A 20,091-nucleotide genomic window follows, 5' to 3' on the forward strand; every position below is an offset into this window, starting at 1 on the left:
TTTTGTAGCTCTTTAGGGGTAAAGTTGCACTAGACTTCAGATCTCTTGGTTTCTGATCCAGTACCCTTCTTGTCCTATCAGAAGAGAGGTAGGGCAGGACCAACAAGGAAAGGAGCCAGGGGCAGGGATAGAGATGGCTTGAAACTCTCCCCATCACAGGTCCTATACATTGGGCAAAGAACACTATAGCATCACCCGTAGAAATATACCCAAGAAGAATAATGCATTAAATCCACCAAAAGACAGGTATAGGAGTGTTCATAGCAGCTTTATTCATAATTATAAAAAACTAGACAACTGAAATGTCCATCAAGGAAAAATGGATAAACAAACTGGTACATCGCTACAATGGAACACAACTCAGCAACAAAAAGGAACAAATTACTGATAAACACAACAACATGCATGAAGCACAAAGGCATTGTGCTGGGGGGTGAAAGAAGCCAGTCTCAAGATCGTATTTTCAGCATGACCAACTTAATCCATGAATAACATCAGTGGTTACTTCTAGGAGGTGGGGGAGATTGACTGGAAGGCGTACAAGGGACATTTTTGAGATGATGGAAATATTGACTTGGGTAATGGTAATACATGCACTTGGTAAGGTTTGCAGGCAAACCATATATAAATTTAGAAAAAATTAAAGCTCAGCTTTTTAAGAAAGAGTCATTTGAAAAATGAAAAGACACACAAAAATTCAAGAATGGAAGCGACATCACAGATTGGCTCCTGGTGAAAGTGACCAATTGTCCTGATTTGATTGAGGGGTTTCTTAGGACAAAACTTTTTCAGTATCAAAACTGGGATAGGCCTGGGCAAATTGGGACAGCTGGTCGCCCAACTCCTGTGAAAGGAGGAAACTGAGAGGGAGTTTTGGGTGCCTCGCAGAGAGGCTGGACCCCTCGGGCCCCAGCATCTAGGGGCTGCTCCAGTAGACTCAGAGAGGGGCCCACCAAGAGATCAGGGCAATCGGCATTGCTGGCTGGCACCAGGCACATCATGGATAATAGGGAAGCATCTTTGCTCCCTGGTTGCTCGTCAGGGTTCCAGAGTAGCAAGAACGTGTGTGTAATGAAGGTGGGTTGGAATTGGAGGGGAAAGGCCAGAGACTGGGCTAAGGCAGTTGGGCTGTCCAGGTTTTAAGACTCACACAGCTTCTCAAAGAAGCTCTGAGATTCTTAGTCTGAGCTCTATCTTCATATCAGATTGCCCACTCCTTGCGGTGGCTTGAGGTAAAGGGTCTTCTCTACCTTCTCAGAACACAGGTCAGATGGGCCAATGAGGGAAATGCTCTCCCAGCTCTCTAGCAGATTCTGACAGAGATGCTGCATGCAGGGCTGCTCCACAGAGGGAAAGCTGGAGCCAGGGGGTGCCGACTCAGAAGTTCTCATAGTGGTGAATGAAGTGGGCCTGGTCCTCCCTGTTAATCCGTTGACAGGCCTTCTCTACATTCTTGGTCATCCCTGGAGGGCCGCAGCTGAACACCCCGATCTTCCGCACCTGTCAAGTGGGAGTGGTTTCAGAGAGAAGTCACTTGCAAGCTTGAGATGCTCACTCCCAGGAGGAAGTTGATTCTCAAGTCTGACTGGAAAGACCTGGGCATCCACCCCAGGCCTGAGCAGGAGGCTTGAGCTAGGGATAGGTGTGGGAGGACTTGAAGCCCTCCTTCAATACTGGACCCCCGCCTTGGGACCAGGGTTGGGGGATCTTTGCTTAGGATAGAACCGCAGGGTGCTTGAGGGCCAGCATGTGGCAGGAGAAGGCCATAGTCTCCAGAAGGCTGGGATGGAACTGACCTCTGGGTGAACCTCTTGCAGGGATTTGAAGAAGGGCTCGAAGGGGGGGCGGCCAAAGTGGGTGACAGAGCGCAGACCCGTGAACAGACTCTGGTTCAGCACCTTCTGGAAGTGCCGCTCACAGATGTACTGGGAGAAAGAGTGGAAGAGGAAGGTAGAGTGACACAGGACCAAATTAGCATCTAGTCTAGACGGTGGCCCACCTGCCCGGCCTGGCTGTCCCTGATATACCAGCATGGTGGTCCTGAGGTCAAACTTCTCAGCCAGCTGGGTGATATAGATATGCACCGACACCAGGTCCCGGTGGTCATTCTCCTCCACCTCCCGGATGATGTCAGCCAGCCACTCGAACTGCCGCTGGGTTCGCGTCACCCAAATGAAGTAGATCTGGGGACCCATAGCCAGAGATCAGGACTCAGTTCAGCTTGAGATTCCTCTACCCTAGATGCCTGCACCTGCGGGACTGGGAAGTCCCAGACCACCCATGACACCAAACCCCTAGCAGGATCCACAGCCTGACCTAAGACTTCTACTCCAAAGATCTCAGCAATGGCCCTTCTGACTACACCTCTGATCCTCCCTCAAGTAGATAACATTGGACAACTGGGTATGAATGGTCCTGGCAGACCCAGTGCCGAAGAACCAGGGGCTTTTTCTGATGCTTCTCTGCTATGATGTGGCTGTCTATCCCTGATTCTTCAAAGGATGGGAGAGACACTCACTTTTTTACAGAGCATTTGGCTGCCCAAAGATGATTTGAAGACCAGGTCTTTAAGGATGGAGGCAAAGGGGGTGACCCCAATGCCCCCTCCCACCAGTACTGACACCTCAAACTTATGCCATTCCTGGTGGCCCTCTCCAAATGGCCCATCGAGGTACAGCTGCCAATAGAGAAGGGGGAGATGAGATGAGATTGGTCCTGTCCAGAAATGAGGCTGGGCGGGGGGTGAGGGAAGGGAGGAGCAAGAAGAGGAGCTGGGTCTAGTCACAGGGTAGGCAAGAACAGAGACTGTCCACCCATGTCAGAGGCCCCAAGGTCATTCCCAGTGAAGGACACCTTTGGGTATCTGGCAAATCTGTTGCTTGAAGGTGAGTAGATCTCTCTGAGGCGAATAGTCCAGGGTCCCACTGCCCGGATGTGCAGGCTGAGCGTGTCCTCGTGGGGCGCAGAAGTCAGTGTGAAGGGGTGGTACTCGTTGGTCCCCAGAGCCAGGCAGGCGATCCGCACCCACTGTCCTGACTTGTATTCAAAGCCTTGGGGTCGCTGGAACCGCAAGTAGGTCACTCCTGGGGGTCATCAGCAGGGGAAGGCAGGGATCAGAAAGTTTTCTCCTGGTACCTGGGGACCAGCAGGTACCCTGTCCTCGCCACACACCCGAGGAACAAGAGTGGTCACATGGTTTGAGCAAGTGGGCTTCCTGGGGCTGGGAGTTGGAGGTCACCTCTCTGTTGTCTGGATAACCTGAGAACTGGGCTCCATGCCCCTGTTCCAGCCTCTCTCCTCCTCTCTCCTCCCTCTTCCCACGAAGGACCCCGGTTTGATACCTCTATCGTGGATGCCAGCCTGCTAGGTCAGGGGCCTCGGATTGCTTTCTTTAAATTGACTGACTTTTTCAACTTGCTTTACCTTAACAAGATGGAAGACCAGTCTCATGTGTTCTAAGTAGAAGGCAAGGCATTTTGTTATCACATTTTTCCTGGACACTGTGGCCTGACCCTAGCTGAGCCTCAGACCTGTTCTTTCTTTATTGAAAAGGGAGATTCACACGTGCAAGAGGGTGCAAAAGGCAACCTAGCACTGCACTGAGACTTTGTCTTTAAATGAGTGTGATTGAAATAAAATTGAATTGAAGTTAATTTCTTCACTATGTAAGACCTGAAGGCTAGAGCGCCCTATGACACCCTAAAGAGTGATCGTCCACCACCCATTACGGTGATGTGAATCAACACTGACTCTCAACAACAGATTCCCACCAGCTGGGCCATTTATTTTTCTCTGAAGGGAGGTCATTCTGCCAGAGGGGATGAGAGAAGGACCTAGGATTGCTTGCCCTGCACCTGATCCACACGCATGGGGGTCTCTCTTGCCCTTTCTTGTCCTCTGTGGGACTCAGGTGCCTCTTTTCATCGTCACTTCTCACTGTGAGTACTCTTGGAGGTTAACCTTTTATGGGGCTGTATTTGTATCAGGAAAGATGCAGGGGCCCCAGGGAGGCTCTCAGAAGCTGAGGTGGGGTCAGGAGACCCAGAGAGCTATCTCCCCATGTCCCATGAGTTGATTTCCAGAGCTCCCCACCCGGGGTCAGGTTGGGCCTGGTACCTGAAGGCAGCAGCTCTGCCTCCACCACGCTGATCTCCACCTTCTTCCGGCTCAGGCTCACCAGCTTGTCCCCCAGATAGATTAGTGCCGGGACCAGGAAGTAGATGTGGAAGCGGGGCAGCTGGACCATGCCTAAGCTGCCGTGGATGATGGTCTGGAGACAAGGACAGTCAGTATAGCTCAGGCCACGGATACCCCCGTGCCCTGTCACTTTCTGCCTGGGTTTTGGACTTGGGCTCGGCAGATGGGGCTAGCATAAGCTTCAGAGTCTGGAGCTTCAGATCTCAAGTTCTCAATCTGAGATCTTGGATCCAATTCAGCTTGACTCTCCCCTGCATCATGAATGCACATTCCTGCCCTGTGAATTGGCCCTGTCCAGGGAAGTCCCTCACCAGGATGTAGAGCAGGATGTAGAGGTGGTGGGTCAGCCAGAAGCCCCGGAAACTGCGGTGCCGGAAGTATTGAGAGGCGAAGACGTACATGATGGCCAGGACCAGGAGCAGGAACACCCCTGTCAGGCCTGAAGGCATGGGGGGCAGAGTCAGAGAGTACTCTCAGGACCTCGACCTGGGCTGAGAACACACTTGAACATTCTCTGCCCTCTGCCCTCCCTCCCTGACTTCTTTCTCTCCCCACTGGAAAGCAGCTTGCCTAAAGCAGATGGAGATGAGGCTTGTCCCAAAAACTAGAAAGAGAAACTATGACCACTCTAGATAAGCGTGTATTAATGAGAAGATGAAGACAAAGGCAGAAGCTCTCAGACAGAACCCCACAATACCACTTCCTACCTGGGACAGACTGGAAGAACCACCAGAAGTACTTCTGGGGAAGCTTGGACCTGTGGGGCAAAGGCACATGAAGACTGGCTGGGGTGGGAAGGGCTTCACCTTTGGGTCATTGTTACCATGTTCCTGCAGCCCTGACTGCTATGCTGCTGGGCTTCTACCCAGAGGGTCCAGGATTCTTCCAAGGAATAAGGTACCCACCCTCCCATTGTTTCACTCTGCTCTCTCAGCAATTCTTCCTCATTCTGAATTCTCAGCAGGCAATTGACCTTTGCTTCCTTGAGCACTTGGTTCATCTTCTGTAAGCTGCGTGAGGGTAGGGGTGTGTGTTTTGCTCACTGCCCTATCTCTTTGCTTAAACAATGCCAGGCATGTCATAAATACTCAGCAGGTAATTGTTGAATGACTATACATTTTAACATCCCTCCTCTTCACACTTGGATGGACACATAAGATGTGCTTCAGAAATTTTTGACCAGTGAATGGATGTCAGGCTGAGATAGCAAATTGTGTGTCAGGTGCATGGGAGAAAGAATCTCCAACGTTATCTCCCCAAATCCTTTCCTGGTCAATCACAGCAGCTTCTGTCTTGAAGCTAAGGAAGTCACCTCTCATTTTCTCCATGGGGGCTAGCTTCTCACTTTCACTCAGTGAAGAGAGTGGAGTGTCTAGGGCTATCATTTCTTTTCTATTATACCCTTGGGCTAGGTGTTCTGAGGGAGACCCCTCCCAGAACTGACCCATCATTCACAAAGGTGTTGGGGAAGATGCAGGCCAGCACGCTGAGGGGGCTCACTGAGAAGATGTAGACATTGACCAAGTGGCCAGCACTGTGCACAACTGAAAAAGACAGACTCTGTTAGAGATGCCACCCAAGGCCAACTCTGACCCCAAAGGAGACGAGAGGCACAGGGAGGAGACATGGAAGTAGGTGGAAGTCGAGTCCTCCTTATGTTCCCCCATGGGGGGGGCTCAGCAATGGGGAGGATGCCCACATACTGGCCAGGATAACCGCAGCCATGGCGACCCATCGGTGGAAGTCCACAGCGGCATCGAAGGGCACGTAGCGGTTGAGGAAGGTTTCTCGCAGGAAGGTGATGAGGTTGCGGCACATGGTGAGCAGGATGTAGGAGAACATGAAGGAGATGCTGGCCGCAGTGCCCCTCGACAGGATGATGCCCACAAAGGTGGCCTCTGCTATGCCCGAGGATGGTGAGGCAAAGGCGTAGTCTGGAGGTGGAGTGGGGCAGGATCAGCGCGGCATAAAGGTCCCAAGTCTGAGTTGGAATGTCTGGGTTGCCCCCATCTAGACACCGAGGCACAGGAAGAGCAAGCAGAGGGCTCTCCATGCTCCCCCCTACTGCCCACGCCCTGGAACTCTTACAGTAAGCACGCTCTGCAAACAGGCCGGCACAGATGGCTGAGAAGATGGCAGTGCACACGATGTGCCTCCGGTAGTTCTCCACGAAGCGCTTGTACTGCTGCAGCTTCTGGGCCAGAAAGCCCCGCTGCGTCTTCTCCGGCAGTGCCTCTGTGTATACTCGGGGAAGGGATCTCGCTGTCCTACAGCAGTGGGAGGTGGGGTGCCCATGAAGTCACCAGGGTAGTTCCCCTTCCGTCACCCTGGGCTCCCCTGAATGCCACCCTGGGAAGGCCTGGCAGAGTCAGGGCTGGTCACAAGAATGGAGAAAAAAACAGTTTGGGGGTGGACTCCCACTGCCCCAAAACTTTACCCCTCCTATTTATTTGCCCCATCAACCCAGTCTTCTGTCTCTCCACTACTGCACTTTCGCATTCTTCTGTCCTGTCCTTTCTCCTACTGTTTTTTGCTGTATCCACGGCAGGCAGGAGTCAAAAGACTCCCTTGCTGCCATCTTGGTGTTGCATCTGAATGCCAGGCCACTTGCCTGAAGATTAGGGTACAGAGGTTGGAAAAGGGTGAAGAGCCATTTGATTCTAGCCTGCCCATCAGGTCAGGGGCAAATGGAGTAAGACAGTTTGTTCCCTTGTATGTCAAGGCAGGGGATCTGGGAAACACTCACTTTTTGCCAAATCTCTTCTTTAGCCCAGGGCCTCCTGACTCTGATGTTTCTGAGGCAGGGGACATCACTCTCTGGGTGTGGGAGCTGAGAAAAGGAAAAGGGGGTTCATTCTCCTCTTGTCTTTCAGCAGGAGAAGAACCACCAGGTCAGAGTTTGGGATGGGGGTGGGATAGATTCCAGGGCCCATCCCTGCCCACAGAACCAGCCCATGAAACTGGTCAGAGAGAAGCAGTGAGGAGGCAAAGCAGAACAAATGAATATGATCTGGTATCTGTTTTGTAGAATGATTCTGTCCTGGAGTGGCCCAGAACCAAGATGGGGAGGCAGCTGGAATGGAGGTTAGGACCACCATGCTCTGAGAATTGCTTTCAGAGGGCAGATGTATGACCCAAAGGCTAACTCAGTCCACCCTACTTTGTTCATTTCTCTGCATGGAACTTAGCAAGGGTATGCCCATTCTTGCTCACCATTCTCTTGAAGTCTGATTGATGAATGAGACTCGAGAGCTGATATTTGGTTTAAAGATGTCTCGAGCACCTGGAGAGAAGAACAAGAATTGGCCAAGTCTCCCCACACAGGTGGTGATGTCTCTCTCTCCCTACCCCTCCAAGAAGGGGTAAGCACACCAGTGACTTGGTCATGTCCTCAGCTGTTGCTCCAGCTTTGTTCTCCTCTCTGCCTGAGTACCCACTGTGCACAGGGCAGCCACAGGCAGGCAATGTGGTGACTCTGTGCCATTAGAAAAGATGACTCCTTCTGTGGGGAAGTAACCCTGAAGATCCTTTGTGTAAAGAAAATAGTGTCTCTTTTTCTAGACAGATACACCAGACCTATGAGCATGGCTTGGTGAGCAGCACGTAGTTGGACCTCACCCCATCCCTTGCCCTCTCACTTGGCATCTTTGTGCAGGGTACAAATTGCACAGTTGTATGTGACCATCTTGATTACAAGTGTCTGGCTCTGTACTAGGCACCAAGGGCTAAGAGAGAGATAAGACCTAAGTCCTACCCACCGGGAACTCTCATTCTGAAAACCGTCCCTCCCTGACTCTGATCACTCCTAACTCACACACCTCCACCCTTGACACGGAGCTGTAAGCCGCCGAGATCGATATGGTCCCGCAGCATGGAGTGGAAGTCCTCCCAAGTCAGCTCCTCCTTGTCCTGGAAGCCAGACGACTGGAACATGGACTCCACCACCTCAGTCAGCTGGTCCTTGGACAGGCAGTTGTTGGCGATCTCGATGAAGGACCTGGGGGAGGACAAGAGACAGAGCAACCTGTCACCCAGCAATGTCAGTCTCAGGCAGGGGCAGGGTGGGGCAGCCCCGGATTATCAGTACCCAGGAAATGGCCCCAGGAAGGTGCTCCTCCAGATTGCAGCTGACAATAAGCTGGGTGGGGTGGCCACAGGTTTGAAAGACAGAACAAAAATGAAAGTGACCTTGGACAATTAGAGAAAGCTGCCCTCAAACTGGGACACGTACAGTTGGTATAAAAATTCCTTAATATAGGGATACATCCAGCCAGGCCACAGCTCTCTTGCATGGCAGACTCTCTGCCTGTTCTCTTCTCTCAATACCTCCCGCACCATCCCTGGGCATCCCCTTTCCTGGTCCAGTGTGGGCACAGACAACCAGGAGGGCCAGGAGGGGGTGTAGCTACAATGGCTGTTGTGTCCTCATGCCAGCAAGCCAGGGCACAGGCAGGAGTGACTCCATGCCCAATCTAACAGCACCCAGAGTGACAGCTGTGATGACCATACTCTTTTCTTAGGCTGTGCCTTGGGACAAAAAAACCAGACCATGCAAGTTTGTGTGAGTCTAAAAGAAAAAAGACCTGCAAAGTACAGCAAGCATTACCATCACACTGAAAAACCATGTCATCCCACCGAGACTGAGCAAGGCCCACACTGACTACAGGACAAGAAGGTAGGAGCTCAGCTGTAGGGTGGGGGCAGAGGGGCAAGACCATCTCCCAGATGCCCTAGATCCTTGCCAGGGCTGGGCCTGTAATGGCACACTTAGCAGGTTGGACTGTAGTCAGCTTCACCCTAGAGCCTTTAGAAGCCCATGTTCAGCTGCAGTATCTGGACTGTAAGAGAGATATGGAATTCTGAGAAAATGAACAAAAACTAGCGGGGAGGAACAGTTAAAAGAACCTGGGCTGTTTTATGCCTACACTATTCATTCTCTCATTTATCTGATCTCATTCATTTAAGTATGGATGCCTGTTCTGTCCCAAAACAGTGTGGAGGGGATGTGTTCAGAAGGGAATAAAGAAAGATATGAGCCCTGTCTCCAGGGGTAAAAGGTGCTGGAGTAGTGTCTTCAGGAATGAGTGTAACAGCTCAACTTGGCCTTTATTGGCACACCACAAGCAGAAATTCCATTATTCCATTAAGAAGCAGGAAGACAGAAGGGTTGGAATATAGAAGAGCCTTCTGGGTTTATCCTCCCACCTGTCAGAGTGATTGATATTAGAAGAGTCACTGTGTAAGGCACACGAGTAGGATGCTGTAAAAGAGTTTAAACAGTCTACAGTTTAAACTCCTGCCAGTGCCCTGGCTTGCTGGCATGAGGACACAACAGCCATTGTAGCTATACCCCCCTCCTAGCCCTCCTGGTTGTCTGTGCCCACACTGGACCATGAAAGGGGATGCCCAGGGATGGTGAGGGAGGTATTGAGAGAAAGGGGGTAGTGGACTTTGACATTGGTTATATTGGTGATTTTTTTTTTTAACTAGGGAGAATTTTCAGACTGGTACCAACAGTGAAGATACAGACCTTCCTGGAGGCAGGGACCTGGTGGGGTACACTTTTGAAGCCCATGCTCTGAGAGTCTGGGGTAAATTATCTAGGCTACTTCTCAATGCAGATGGCACCTCCTCTGACCTGACTTGTTTTCCTGTTTAAGGCATCAGGAAATCTCAAGATTGGAAACCTACACACACACACACACACACACACACACACACACACACACACACACACACACACCCTCCCTTACCGCATCATGGTGACGAACTCCTCCTTGGATAGGGAGCCGTTCCCATCAAGATCATACATGGCGAACATCAGGCGGCTCTTGTCCTCTGGAGAGCCTGGCAAAAAAAAGGGGGAAGCAGGTCACCTCTCTACTGAAAGACACCTGGCGCCTGGGCTGATGGCCCATCTTCCCCTACCTTTCATGAAGACCGCCAGGATGTCCAGGAACTCCCGGAAGGACAGGTAGCCATTGCCATCCTTGTCAGCCAGAGAGAACATGGATTCCACAAACATGTGCTGGGGCTTGAGGCCCAGAGACTCAGCAAACTCAGCTCTACTCAATTCACACGCCAGGGCTTCCCGCACCTTCTGCGATGTGTCCCGGGGCAGGGTGCCTGCATCCGCCCGGTCTATGTCGAGCACCTGCAGTCAGGCCACAGCAGGGGGGAGAAGAGGAGACAAGGGCTGGCTGGAAGCAGTTTGGTAACCCTTCACATCTCCCCAAAGTCCAACTCAGAAAGGGTAAGCCCTGGTGTCTGCTCCTAGTCCTTAGGTGTATTTCTGCCTTGGGGCTTCAGCTCTCCTATCAAGGAGGTAAATGCAATCTCTAGCTGCTGGCTCATTCTCTCCCTGGGCCCACGAGCCAGGAGCTTTCCTACAGAAGGAGTGGTGCTAGGTCTGGGTGGGGGAAAAGGTGGGTATGGGACACGCAAAATTTGGGAATGCAAAGGGAGAAAGCCTACTCTGGGGACAGAAGATATAGATGATATGAGTGGACAGGCAGGAAGAGGCAAGGGAGATGCTCTCTTGTCAATTTAGGCAGGCTATGTGCCTGATTTGGTCTTTGCTTCTTGTCTAAAGAATTTAAAAGTTATAAGGGCCTCCCTGGTGGCACAGTGGTTGAGCACTGGGTTGCGAAGTTGCCCACAGCCTCTGCAGTGCCGGTTTGATCCCCAGCCACCGGCGAGGGCCCCACATGGCACACAGACCTCTCCTGCCGTGCCCGCTGCTCCCCTCAGCAGTGTACTTTGTCAGTCTCCCTGTTCTGTTCCCTGCTCTGGCTCTGGTGAATTCTTTCACCCTCCCGCGCTTCTGACTGTACCAAGTGCTTGTATAAATAAATAAATAAATCTTTTTAAAAAAAAAGAATTTAAAAGTTATACACATGTAACTACACATGTAGTTAAATACTTACCATGTATCACTTGGGCTACACACTGTACACACAACAGTTTTTTCAAACTTCAGGGTGAGTCACAGCCCTAACCCTAGAGTTCCCGATTCATTCATTACATCTACGGATGGACCTGGGAATTTGCATTTCTAACAAATTCCCTGGGGAGGCCGATGCTATGGGTGCAGGGGATACATTCTGAGAACCACTAGTGCAGACAATCTCACTGAATCCTCACAAGTCAAGGAGATGAATCCTATGTTAATCGCTGTTTTATAGGTGAGGAAACAGGCACAGAGTGGAGATGGTGTGCCTGGCCTAAGGTCACACAGCTAGTGAGTGGCAGAGCCAGGACTCCACCAAGGCTGTCTGTCTCTAATCTACAGATGTGAAGATCAGCTCTCCCCACATAGGGTCCTGTCCTGCTCAGGTTCCCTGCAACCCCTGGGCTCTATTCTATCTCTCAGAGGCATAGCCAAGGCACCTGGGCAAAAAGGTGTCTGAAGAAGACCTCCAGGATGCGGCCCCGTTGCTGCTTGGTCACAGCCTTCCTGAAGAGCTCCTGCTCAGCCATCTCAGTCACACTGAGATCCAGTGCCTGGGGCACACACAAGTCCTGCAGATGCTTCACAAAGGCGCCTCGCTCCTCCTCAGAGTTAAACAGCAGCACCTGTGAGGGAGGAAGGCCATGACATTGCCTGGAGCTCTGGCTTCTGGTCCAGCCTCTCCTCAAAGTGCCTTGGGTTGGAAGGGAAAAGGTGCCCCCAGCCATGCAGGCTGGGGCCAGGTGAGTGATCACAGGGAGGCTCAGGTTGAGTCTGGGACCTTTGAAAGGAATGCTTCTCCCCAGTATTAGCTTTCCCAGTTGAGCTCTACAGCTAAGCAGAGGTGACCAAAGAGGACTTGCTGTGAGGGGGAACGTGAGGGCAGCCAGGCAGTGGGAGCCAAGCTCGGCTGTACCAGGTCATACTCCTTGGGGATCTTGAGCAGCAGGGTGCGGCATCCGTGGTTGCTGGACAGGATGAGATTGACATGCTGCGGGGGCCGCAGCTGGACAGTGCGGAGCACAGAGAGACGCCTGTCCAGGACCTGCAGACTCATGTCTGGGAGCAGCTGGATGGTGACCGGATAGCTACTCTCCCTGGGGCCCGGCCACTCCATTGCTGGGGAAGGAAAGATTGGGCAGAGCCATTAAGCAGGTGCTCAGCATCTACCTTCAGGCCAATTTCACTCTACCAGCCTGAACATGCACCCCAAAGCCTGGCTTTCTCCTCGAATATGTAATCGGGACCCTTTTCCCAGGGTCCCCCATCTGCTTCCTTCTCCTTCCCTCCCCTGAGCCCCACCTTACCTGGCACTCCATCATTGACTGACTCCTTCTTCACACTCTCTCTGCCTTTCTTATTTAGTTTCTTGAGCTCTCTACTCCTGAAACGGGCCACTATCCAGGAGAGGAGCAGACTCACTGTAGCGGGTAAAAACAAGTCAGTGGCAGGCGGAGAGGGGAAGCCTCTCACTGAAGCTTAGCCTGCTGCCCCAGCCTTCCCAAGTCCCCCTGAGCCCTGCTTCAACTGTACGAAGGGGCTGGCCCTGCAGGTCAGCAGGTAATGAGGGGCAGAGACCGACTGTGGGGAGAGAGGCAGCCTGAAGAGAGTTAGGAGAGAGATCAAAAGGCTCACCTAGTGGAAGACAGCACAGAGCCACGATGGAGGCTCCAAAGCCTGGACCACTGCCCTCAAAATAGTCAAGCACAGTCAGAGGTGCACAAGGAGGCAAGCCGTCCATTGTGAGCTGCTGGGGCTGAGGGCATGGTGCACCTGAGGGGAGAGGGCACAGAATACCTCCACATCTGAGGATCCCATTCCTCCCATCCCTTGGCCAAGCATCCTTCCTGTCTCCCCTGTGAAGGGTCAGGTATTTTCTTCCCGCTCCAGGCTGACCATGGAAATTGGTTCCCTCAAACAGTCTGACACAGGGGCCTCTCTGGTGGCGCAAGGGGTTAAGACGCAGCACTATGAAGCTATTGGCAGCCACTGCTTCACGAGTTCGATCCCCGGCCAAGGAGCTACCCACATGGCACAGCAGACCTCTCCTGTCTCACCCGCTGCTCCCCACAGCAGTGTATTTCAGTAGATCTGCCTGTTCTGTTCCCAACTTTGTCTCTGGTGAATCCTCTCACCCCTCATTCCTCTGGCCTGTACCCCAGTTCTTATATGCATAAATAAATATATCTTAAAAAAAAAAGTCTGACACAGAAGGACTGCCTGGCACCTGGCTCTCTGAACACACCAAGTGATTCCCTCCTCTTGCCCCCACCAAATCTTGGTCCTACCTCTGGCTGCCATCTAGGTTACCCACCCACCTTCATCCCAGACAAAGACATTGGGCTGTAGGGCACTGGGGTCCACTTTGATGACATCCACCAGCACGTCCCGCAGAGTCGTGTTTCTGATTTCTGCAATTTCCTCCACGGAGAACAGCCTAAGTTGGAGAAAGCCAGGAATTGTTGGGATGGGAAGGGGGTGCAGACAGCAGCAACCTCAGGCCCAAGGACTCAGATGAGGAAGGAGACCCAGATGGGTGGGGCCAGTGGGAATCCAGGGCCTGTGGGGGCTGACTACAGGCAGAGAGCCCGAGGCCCAGGCTGAGGTGGGGTCTGAGGTGGGGACCCCGGCAGGCCTTACCCATTCCTGGTGTTCTCAAACCAGTAGCGGTCTCCATCCCGCAGCCGCATAAACTGGTCAAAGACAATGGTGCTAAAGAGAAGTCCAGGCTTTCCATAGCTCTCCAGGAGCCCCCCGGGGAGTAGCTCCAGCCTGGACAGGTCCTGGTTATACAAGGCAGCTATGGTTTCCAGCACCTGAAGCAGCACAGGAAGTGAGGTGAGGGGTGTGTGTGTGTGTATATGTGTGTGTGTGTTTTCCAGGGAGGAAAACCAATGTTACCCTGGCTTTCAAACATAGAACCCAAGCAGCTGGCTGGCTGGCTCTTTGGGCCTGAGGGCATCTCCTTTTCCTAAGTAGCCCCCTCAAATGGTGGCAAGTCTGGTGGGAGGGCCAGTATGTCCCTGTTTATGATGAGACTACTGTCAGATGCCTGAAGACCATATCCTATCACCATCTCTACCCAGACTGCCCAACTCCAGTGATTACCAACTTCAAGGTCACCAAGCTCACGGGAAAGGACTCTGCAGGAGTAGGACAATGCCAAGGGCCATCCTGCAGGAATAGTACAATGTAGTGGGATGAACATATTCTGGAGTCAGATGGATGAACTTAAATCATGCCTCTACAACTGACATACCAACTATATCATTGGCAAAATGGGGTAATGATAGTATCAACCTTATAACATTCTTAACATAGAATAAATGAGTTATATATGTAAAGGATTTGGACCAGTATGGTTACAAGAAAGCTTCAACTGCTATAGTCATTACTATTCCTGACCTGGGATTCCACTGTGGAGTTGAGTTCAGTCCAGTTCTTGGGGGTCGGCAGCTTCAAAGCCTGCAGGGCTTGGATATAGCTGGGCAGCCCCATATCTCGGCCACGTTGGATGCTGCTGGCCACGTAGTCTGTGCGTGAGAACTTGCCAGGGCCAGGCCAGTAATCTAAGGAGAGGGGAGTAGGCTATAGTCTTGGTTCCCCCAACCTTCTCTGCTCAGCAGCCTTGAATGGGACTGTTGGCACTACCACCCCCAGCATTCCTCAGCCTTGCACTGATGTGGGGCCAATGTCACTGTGTGTAATCAGAGGTAACTTTCCTGCAAGATTCTTCCTCTAAGACTCTAGACTGTTCTAGTCACCAAGTTGTAAAAGCCCTGTCCTTTACTTCCTTAATCTCTAAAGATAGAGCTGAACAAAAACCTTTAGAAACCTAAGCAACAAAGACATTGTGGAATAACAGCAACACTTAAATTAAAACTTACACACACAAAAAATAGTTAAAAGTTTATTTTCCTCTAAGGCTATTTGCAATGTATGTATCTGTTCCTGCATTGTTGGCACCTTTGGTCTACCTGTTGATTAGCCCCAGAAAGGACCCTAGGCTCCCAGCCTCTGGGTTCCCATCCCCTCCAGTTCCAGAACTCACCTCTCAGATCTTCAACAACTATCCTGTCCTCCAGCTCTGAAATCTGGGAGGCCATTCCCAACAGCAAGTTAGTCACTCCCTGGAAACTGTTCAGATTAGGGTTCTGGAAGTAAACAACACATTCAAGGTGTTATGCCTCTTGCCTGGGCCACTGTAGCATACAAAAGGCCCCATGGCCAATCTTCTTTTTTTTTAAAGATTTATTTATTTATTTATTTATACAAGCACTGGGTACAGTCAGAAGTGCGGGAGGGTGAGAGAATTCACCAGAGCCAGAGCGGGAAACAACAGACAGACTGACGAAATACACTGCTGAGGGAAGCGGCGGGTGAGACAGGAGAGGTCTGCGCGCCATGTGGGACGCTCGCCTGCGGCCGGGTATCGAACCAGTGCTGCAGAGGCTGCGGGCAGTTTCGCAACCCAGTGCTCAACCGCTGCACCACCGGGGAGGCCCCCCATGGCCAATCTTAGACTGTCTTGAACTGTTGCCTCCAGATAACTTTCTAGAACATTCTACCCCTTCATCTCCAATCACCATGGAGCAGCAACACGCAAGTACTGGAATTGCTGTTCATCCAGTCTGTGGGACAAGACTGACTTTTACCCACGACCCTGACTGTGACTCCAGACTGACCTCCCGAGTCCAGTAGCTGTTGCAGACCCTGAGACTTGAGGAGCTGTTAAATCCCTGGTTTAGGACCTCTTGGAAATGACAGCTGGCATTTCTGAAATAAGAAATCAAGGAATTGGTAAGGGAGGTCAAGGAAGACACTGAAATGGGTTAAGTGGGGTGAGGGACTCAGAGGCAACTGGCCAGATCTGGGGTGGCCCCTGAATTTCCTTGAACAGAGCAGAGATTTGGCAATCTGTGTGGATTAAAGGTAGAAGGTGCTCTTTGTCCACACAAGATGAGGAGGAGAGGAAAGAGAGTGACCCAGGTGCTGGACACACCCTGTTCTCAACAACTGAAGTTCAGCCTTTAGGAGAACTGGGGATTTCCCTGAGAAGACTGAACCACCTACCCCAGAGTTCCGCTTCCAAGACCCCAAACAATGTTTCCCTTCTGACATGAAACTAGTGATTTATAAAAGGCCCCAAGCCCAAAAGCCCCTGCAGTGTCACCTCTGCAGTGTGCCTTTCCCACCATCAGCTGGTCCCTCACCTCATGTAGACGCCAGGAGGGACCATGGTGGAGAAGAACTGCTCAGAGGCAACCAGGAACTCCGGGGAGATGCTGGGGTCCAGGAAAGGATCATACCCTGCCACAGGGGTAATAAGAGAACGGGCTCCTTACCCTCACAACCTCCCATCACATGCATCTAACTGTGTTTCCCCTCTGGCTCCCACCAGCCCTTCCCACACCCAGGTGTCCCCCCAAATCCCTCACCTGAATACGATGAGGGTGTGCGCTGCAGGAAGCTGGGCAGCCACTCATACATGGCTATGTTCTGAGGGTCAAAAGAAGGGGAGGGAAGACCAACACTGGAGCAATCAGACCAGGAGAGAGAAATCTGACCCCTAGTAAGACTCAGCTGGGCGATGAGGACCAGGCAGAGGTAGACTTAGGAGAGGAGCGGTAGGAGAGACGAGGGAGTGGCTCTAAGCAGTAATCACAAGCAGAAACTCTTGGATATCAGAATGCTGCCTCCCCATCATCTTCGGGATCTATTCCTAGACATTAGCTCTCTGGGGAGGGGTGTCCTCCGGGAAACGGTGTTTCTGGGGGGCAATGTCCACGAAAGAGGGCTTTGAGGGGGACCTGAGTTCCCCAGAAACCGGGATGCACCCCCACCCCAGCGGCGGGGGGTGCGGGGGTGGGGGTGGGGGGAAGGGGAAGGGGAGAGGGGGAGGGAGGGGGAGAGGGGGAGCGGAGGGGGAGCGGAGGGGAGGGGAGCGGAGGGGGAGGGGAGGGGAGAGGGGGAGCGGAGGGGAGGGGAGCGGAGGGGGAGGGCGAGAGGAGGGGAGGGGAGGGAGGGGGAGGGGAGAGGGAGGGGGAGGGGCGGGAGTTGGACAACTGACCTGGTAGGTGGCGATCACCCTCTTGCGCGCATTCTGGAACAGCTCCTCGTCCCCCCAGCCCGGGTGCTGGTCCGCCAGCCTCTGAGCCCAGAAGTTGTGGTAGTGGAACCACACCACGCCCAGCGCCTGCACGAAGGGGTCGCGGTTCCCCCGCTCCGCCCCGAACGCTGCGCCCCACAGAGACGCAGGCGGGGACTCAGTGCCGGGCCCACTCGGGGGCGGGGGTGGGGGGCCCCGACCCGCCGCGCAGAAGCCCCAGCTCGCCCTCCCGGGAGCCCTGCGCGCGCCCCGCCCCCAGCCCCCGCCCCCCGCGCCCCCGCGCCCCCGCGCTCCGCGCCCCCGCGCCCCGCGGCCTCACCGTACAGCCCCCCGGGCCCGCGCCGGCCGGTGGCGGGGTCCGGCGCGGTCCACATGAGCAGCGGCGCCTGCGCTTCCCGGGGGAAGGCGGGGTCGGGCCCCGACGCCAGCTGCCCCCCGGAGAAGCTGCGCAGCGCGTCGCTCCACGAGTTGGAGGAGCCATAGATGGCGCTGCCGTCCAGCCAGCCTGTCACCTCGTTGGTCTGCGGGGCGAAGCGGGCGGAGGGCAGGGGTCGGGGAGCCGCGGCGGCAAAGGGGGGCGCCCGGGTTGTGTGCCTGTCGGGAGTGGGGGTGGCCTCTCCCCAGCCAGCCCTGCCGGGCACCGGCCCAGGGCGCCACCTGCCTCGCGCCCAGCAGCGCGCACCACCGCCTGCCCCGTCTCACCAGGTCCCGGGGGTTGCTGGGGCTCTGCCCTGTCTTGGGGTCCCAGCGGCTCCTCTGGAAGGGCAGCACCACGTCCCCGCGCCCGTCAGGGTCGAACACGGGGTCTCCGGCGGGAATTGGGATGTTGAGGAACTCCGCGGGGCAGCCGGGCATTTCCACGCTCACCAGATCTGAGAGTAGGTGGTAGCCTGAAGGCGTGGGGTACAAACGGATGAGAATTGTCAGCCCCCAAGGCCAGGGTTGCCCGCAAGTCGAGACAGCCGTTGGAAAGCAAGCTCCACCACAAGTTCTGCTACTGTTTTCTAATCTGCAAAGAGGGGAAGTAGTACCTTCCTCAGCCACCTCATAAAGTTGTGAGAATTAAATATTGTGAGCATCAAAATAATAGAATTCGTGCAAAGCTCCCTCAAGCCAGCCCCTATCTCCTAAGAGATCCTGCTTTGCCCCCTCTCTGAAAGAAAGATGTTATAATCACCTGGGAAGGGGATTCAAGTCCTAAGAACTATAACGGGGCCCAGCAGCCTCTTGGGTTTGGAGTAAGGGAAAGTGTAGAGGAGCTAATACCCCTTAATCAATAGCCCCATCCCTTGAAATGAAGAAGAAAGACAGAAAGTGCTGGAGGGAGGGGTAGAGAGAGGTGAGGTCTCTCTCCCCAGTCACTCTCCCAAAGGCACTGAGCTAAGCGCCAGGTAAACCTCTGCTCCCCATTTCACCCTTACCAAAGAAGACCCCCAGCACCGTGCGGTTGCTGCCAGATGGCTCTCCCGCTGCACCCTGCGTGGTGGTGTTACTGAGCTGGCGTGGATTGGGCAGCAGCGGCTCCCCCAGAGCCTGGTACACACCGTCCGCATAATTGGCTGGCACTAGACGTTGCAGTCTGACCCCTGCAGGAAATAGGGAGCCTGCATCTAGGATCACCCATCCAAGAAGCCCACAACCCCCACCTTACACCTCCCTCAAATTCCCCACCCACTTCTCCCCCAGGGTCTCTGGCCCAGAAGTGCATTGGAGATTTTTGCGCTGGCAGCTGCGAGACAGGCAACTGGCTGGCTCAGTGTCTCCACAGCCTGGTCTCGGGTGCCCCTATCCTGAGCCATTTCTTCCCACAGGACACACCTGCAGAGCCACGCTGGTGGTGCCTCAGGTTGTTGAACCAGCCGTCATAGCGCTGCACTTCCCAGGGCAGTGAGGGTGTGTCCTGGCAGCCTGCGATTCAGATAAAGATCGCCTCAGCCTTAGCCTCCAAGCTAGAGACTTAAGAGACTCCACAGACTCAAAAGACCTTTCCTAGCCTCAAGAAACCGCTTGCCTGTGACCCTCCCTTCCCCCCATTCCCAGCACTAGGTGATGTTTAGAAGCTAGGGACACCCCATACTTACTCGCTGGATTCAGGGGTCCAGTCAACAGAGCTCCTAGGAGCATCAGTGCCTCTGGCCTCGCACTGAGCATGCTGACCCTGCGGGTCTGGGGGACGGCAAGTTGTTTATGAGGGTGGCAATCCAGCATACGCCCACAGGGCCACAAAAGGCTCAGGGGGAAGGAAGGGCCAATTGTTTCCACTATTAGAGTGAAATTTTTAGAAGCATCACCAAGGACCGCACCCACCCACACACAACTCTTTAGAACACCTGGAAGCCCTGCGGGCACTGACTAGGAGCCACAGAAACCCAAGGGAGGCACAAGTCCTCTAGGGCATGTCAGTCAAGGGCAGGATTTTGCCTCCAGCCTCCCCCGGTCCTCCCAAAACCTGGAATTCTCACTCTTAACCCCCCAAAACTGCTTCTCCTAGAGGGAGCTGGTGGATGTCCGTGGTGAATGCCTTAGCACGGAGAAGGGCTGGGAAGATCAGACCCCAAGGGCTGGTCCATCTTCTTTCCTCTTAGAATCTTTGCTTCTCTGTTCTGCTTCTATACTGCCCAATCCACCACCAACACCACCTCGGTCCTGAAGATCCGAAGATCGTCAGCCTCCCCTCTCTCTGCACTCTTACCCTTCCCTCTGGGTCCTCTGGGTCCTCTGACTCGCTGCTATGCAGGTGTCCTCTCCGTCCAGGCCAGCCCCAGGTGTGAGCAGCTGGACCCCGGTTCGCCCTCTTCTTGTGAGGGCGGAGCTCCTCTTATTTGCATGGTGACCT

General features: G+C 53.5%; 1 protein-coding gene across 1 annotated transcript; it reads right to left on the reverse strand.

Annotated features, from left to right (window-relative positions):
- Positions 1-257: 257 nt before the first annotated feature.
- Positions 258-20,021, reverse strand: LOC119238574 (dual oxidase 2). Its single transcript, XM_037502399.2, has 34 exons — positions 19,948-20,021; positions 19,337-19,421; positions 19,074-19,163; positions 18,677-18,841; positions 17,958-18,145; positions 17,575-17,776; positions 17,217-17,383; positions 16,585-16,645; positions 16,360-16,456; positions 15,832-15,922; positions 15,198-15,300; positions 14,552-14,715; positions 13,787-13,962; positions 13,465-13,583; positions 12,782-12,919; positions 12,454-12,567; positions 12,063-12,265; positions 11,587-11,772; positions 10,126-10,351; positions 9,951-10,044; positions 8,016-8,194; positions 7,411-7,480; positions 6,944-7,027; positions 6,286-6,464; positions 5,901-6,131; positions 5,642-5,741; positions 4,905-4,954; positions 4,509-4,636; positions 4,117-4,270; positions 2,854-3,083; positions 2,519-2,677; positions 2,028-2,183; positions 1,797-1,925; positions 258-1,500 (listed from the first exon to the last, which is right to left on the reverse strand). The coding sequence occupies exons 2-34, from the start codon at positions 19,404-19,406 to the stop codon at positions 1,378-1,380; spliced, it is 4,626 nt and encodes a 1,541-aa protein (XP_037358296.1). The 5' UTR covers positions 19,407-19,421; positions 19,948-20,021; the 3' UTR covers positions 258-1,377.
- Between the last annotated feature and the right edge of the window lie 70 nt (positions 20,022-20,091).

The sequence above is a fragment of the Talpa occidentalis genome, unplaced genomic scaffold, assembly GCF_014898055.3.
Source record: "Talpa occidentalis isolate TD23 unplaced genomic scaffold, MPIMG_talOcc4v2.1 talOcc4.11, whole genome shotgun sequence".
NCBI classification, from domain to species: Eukaryota; Metazoa; Chordata; class Mammalia; order Eulipotyphla; family Talpidae; genus Talpa; species Talpa occidentalis.

Coding starts and splice junctions, on each gene's coding strand:
- LOC119238574 (XM_037502399.2), bottom strand. CDS start 19,406: ATGCTCAGTGCGAGGCCAGAGGCACTGATGCTCCTAGGAGCTCTGTTG. Junction 15,301..15,831: donor ACAGCTACTGGACTCGGGAG/GTCAGTCTGGAG, acceptor GTTTACTTCCAG/AACCCTAATCTGAACAGTTT. Junction 1,501..1,796: donor TGCAAGAGGTTCACCCAGAG/GTCAGTTCCATC, acceptor CCCACTTGACAG/GTGCGGAAGATCGGGGTGTT.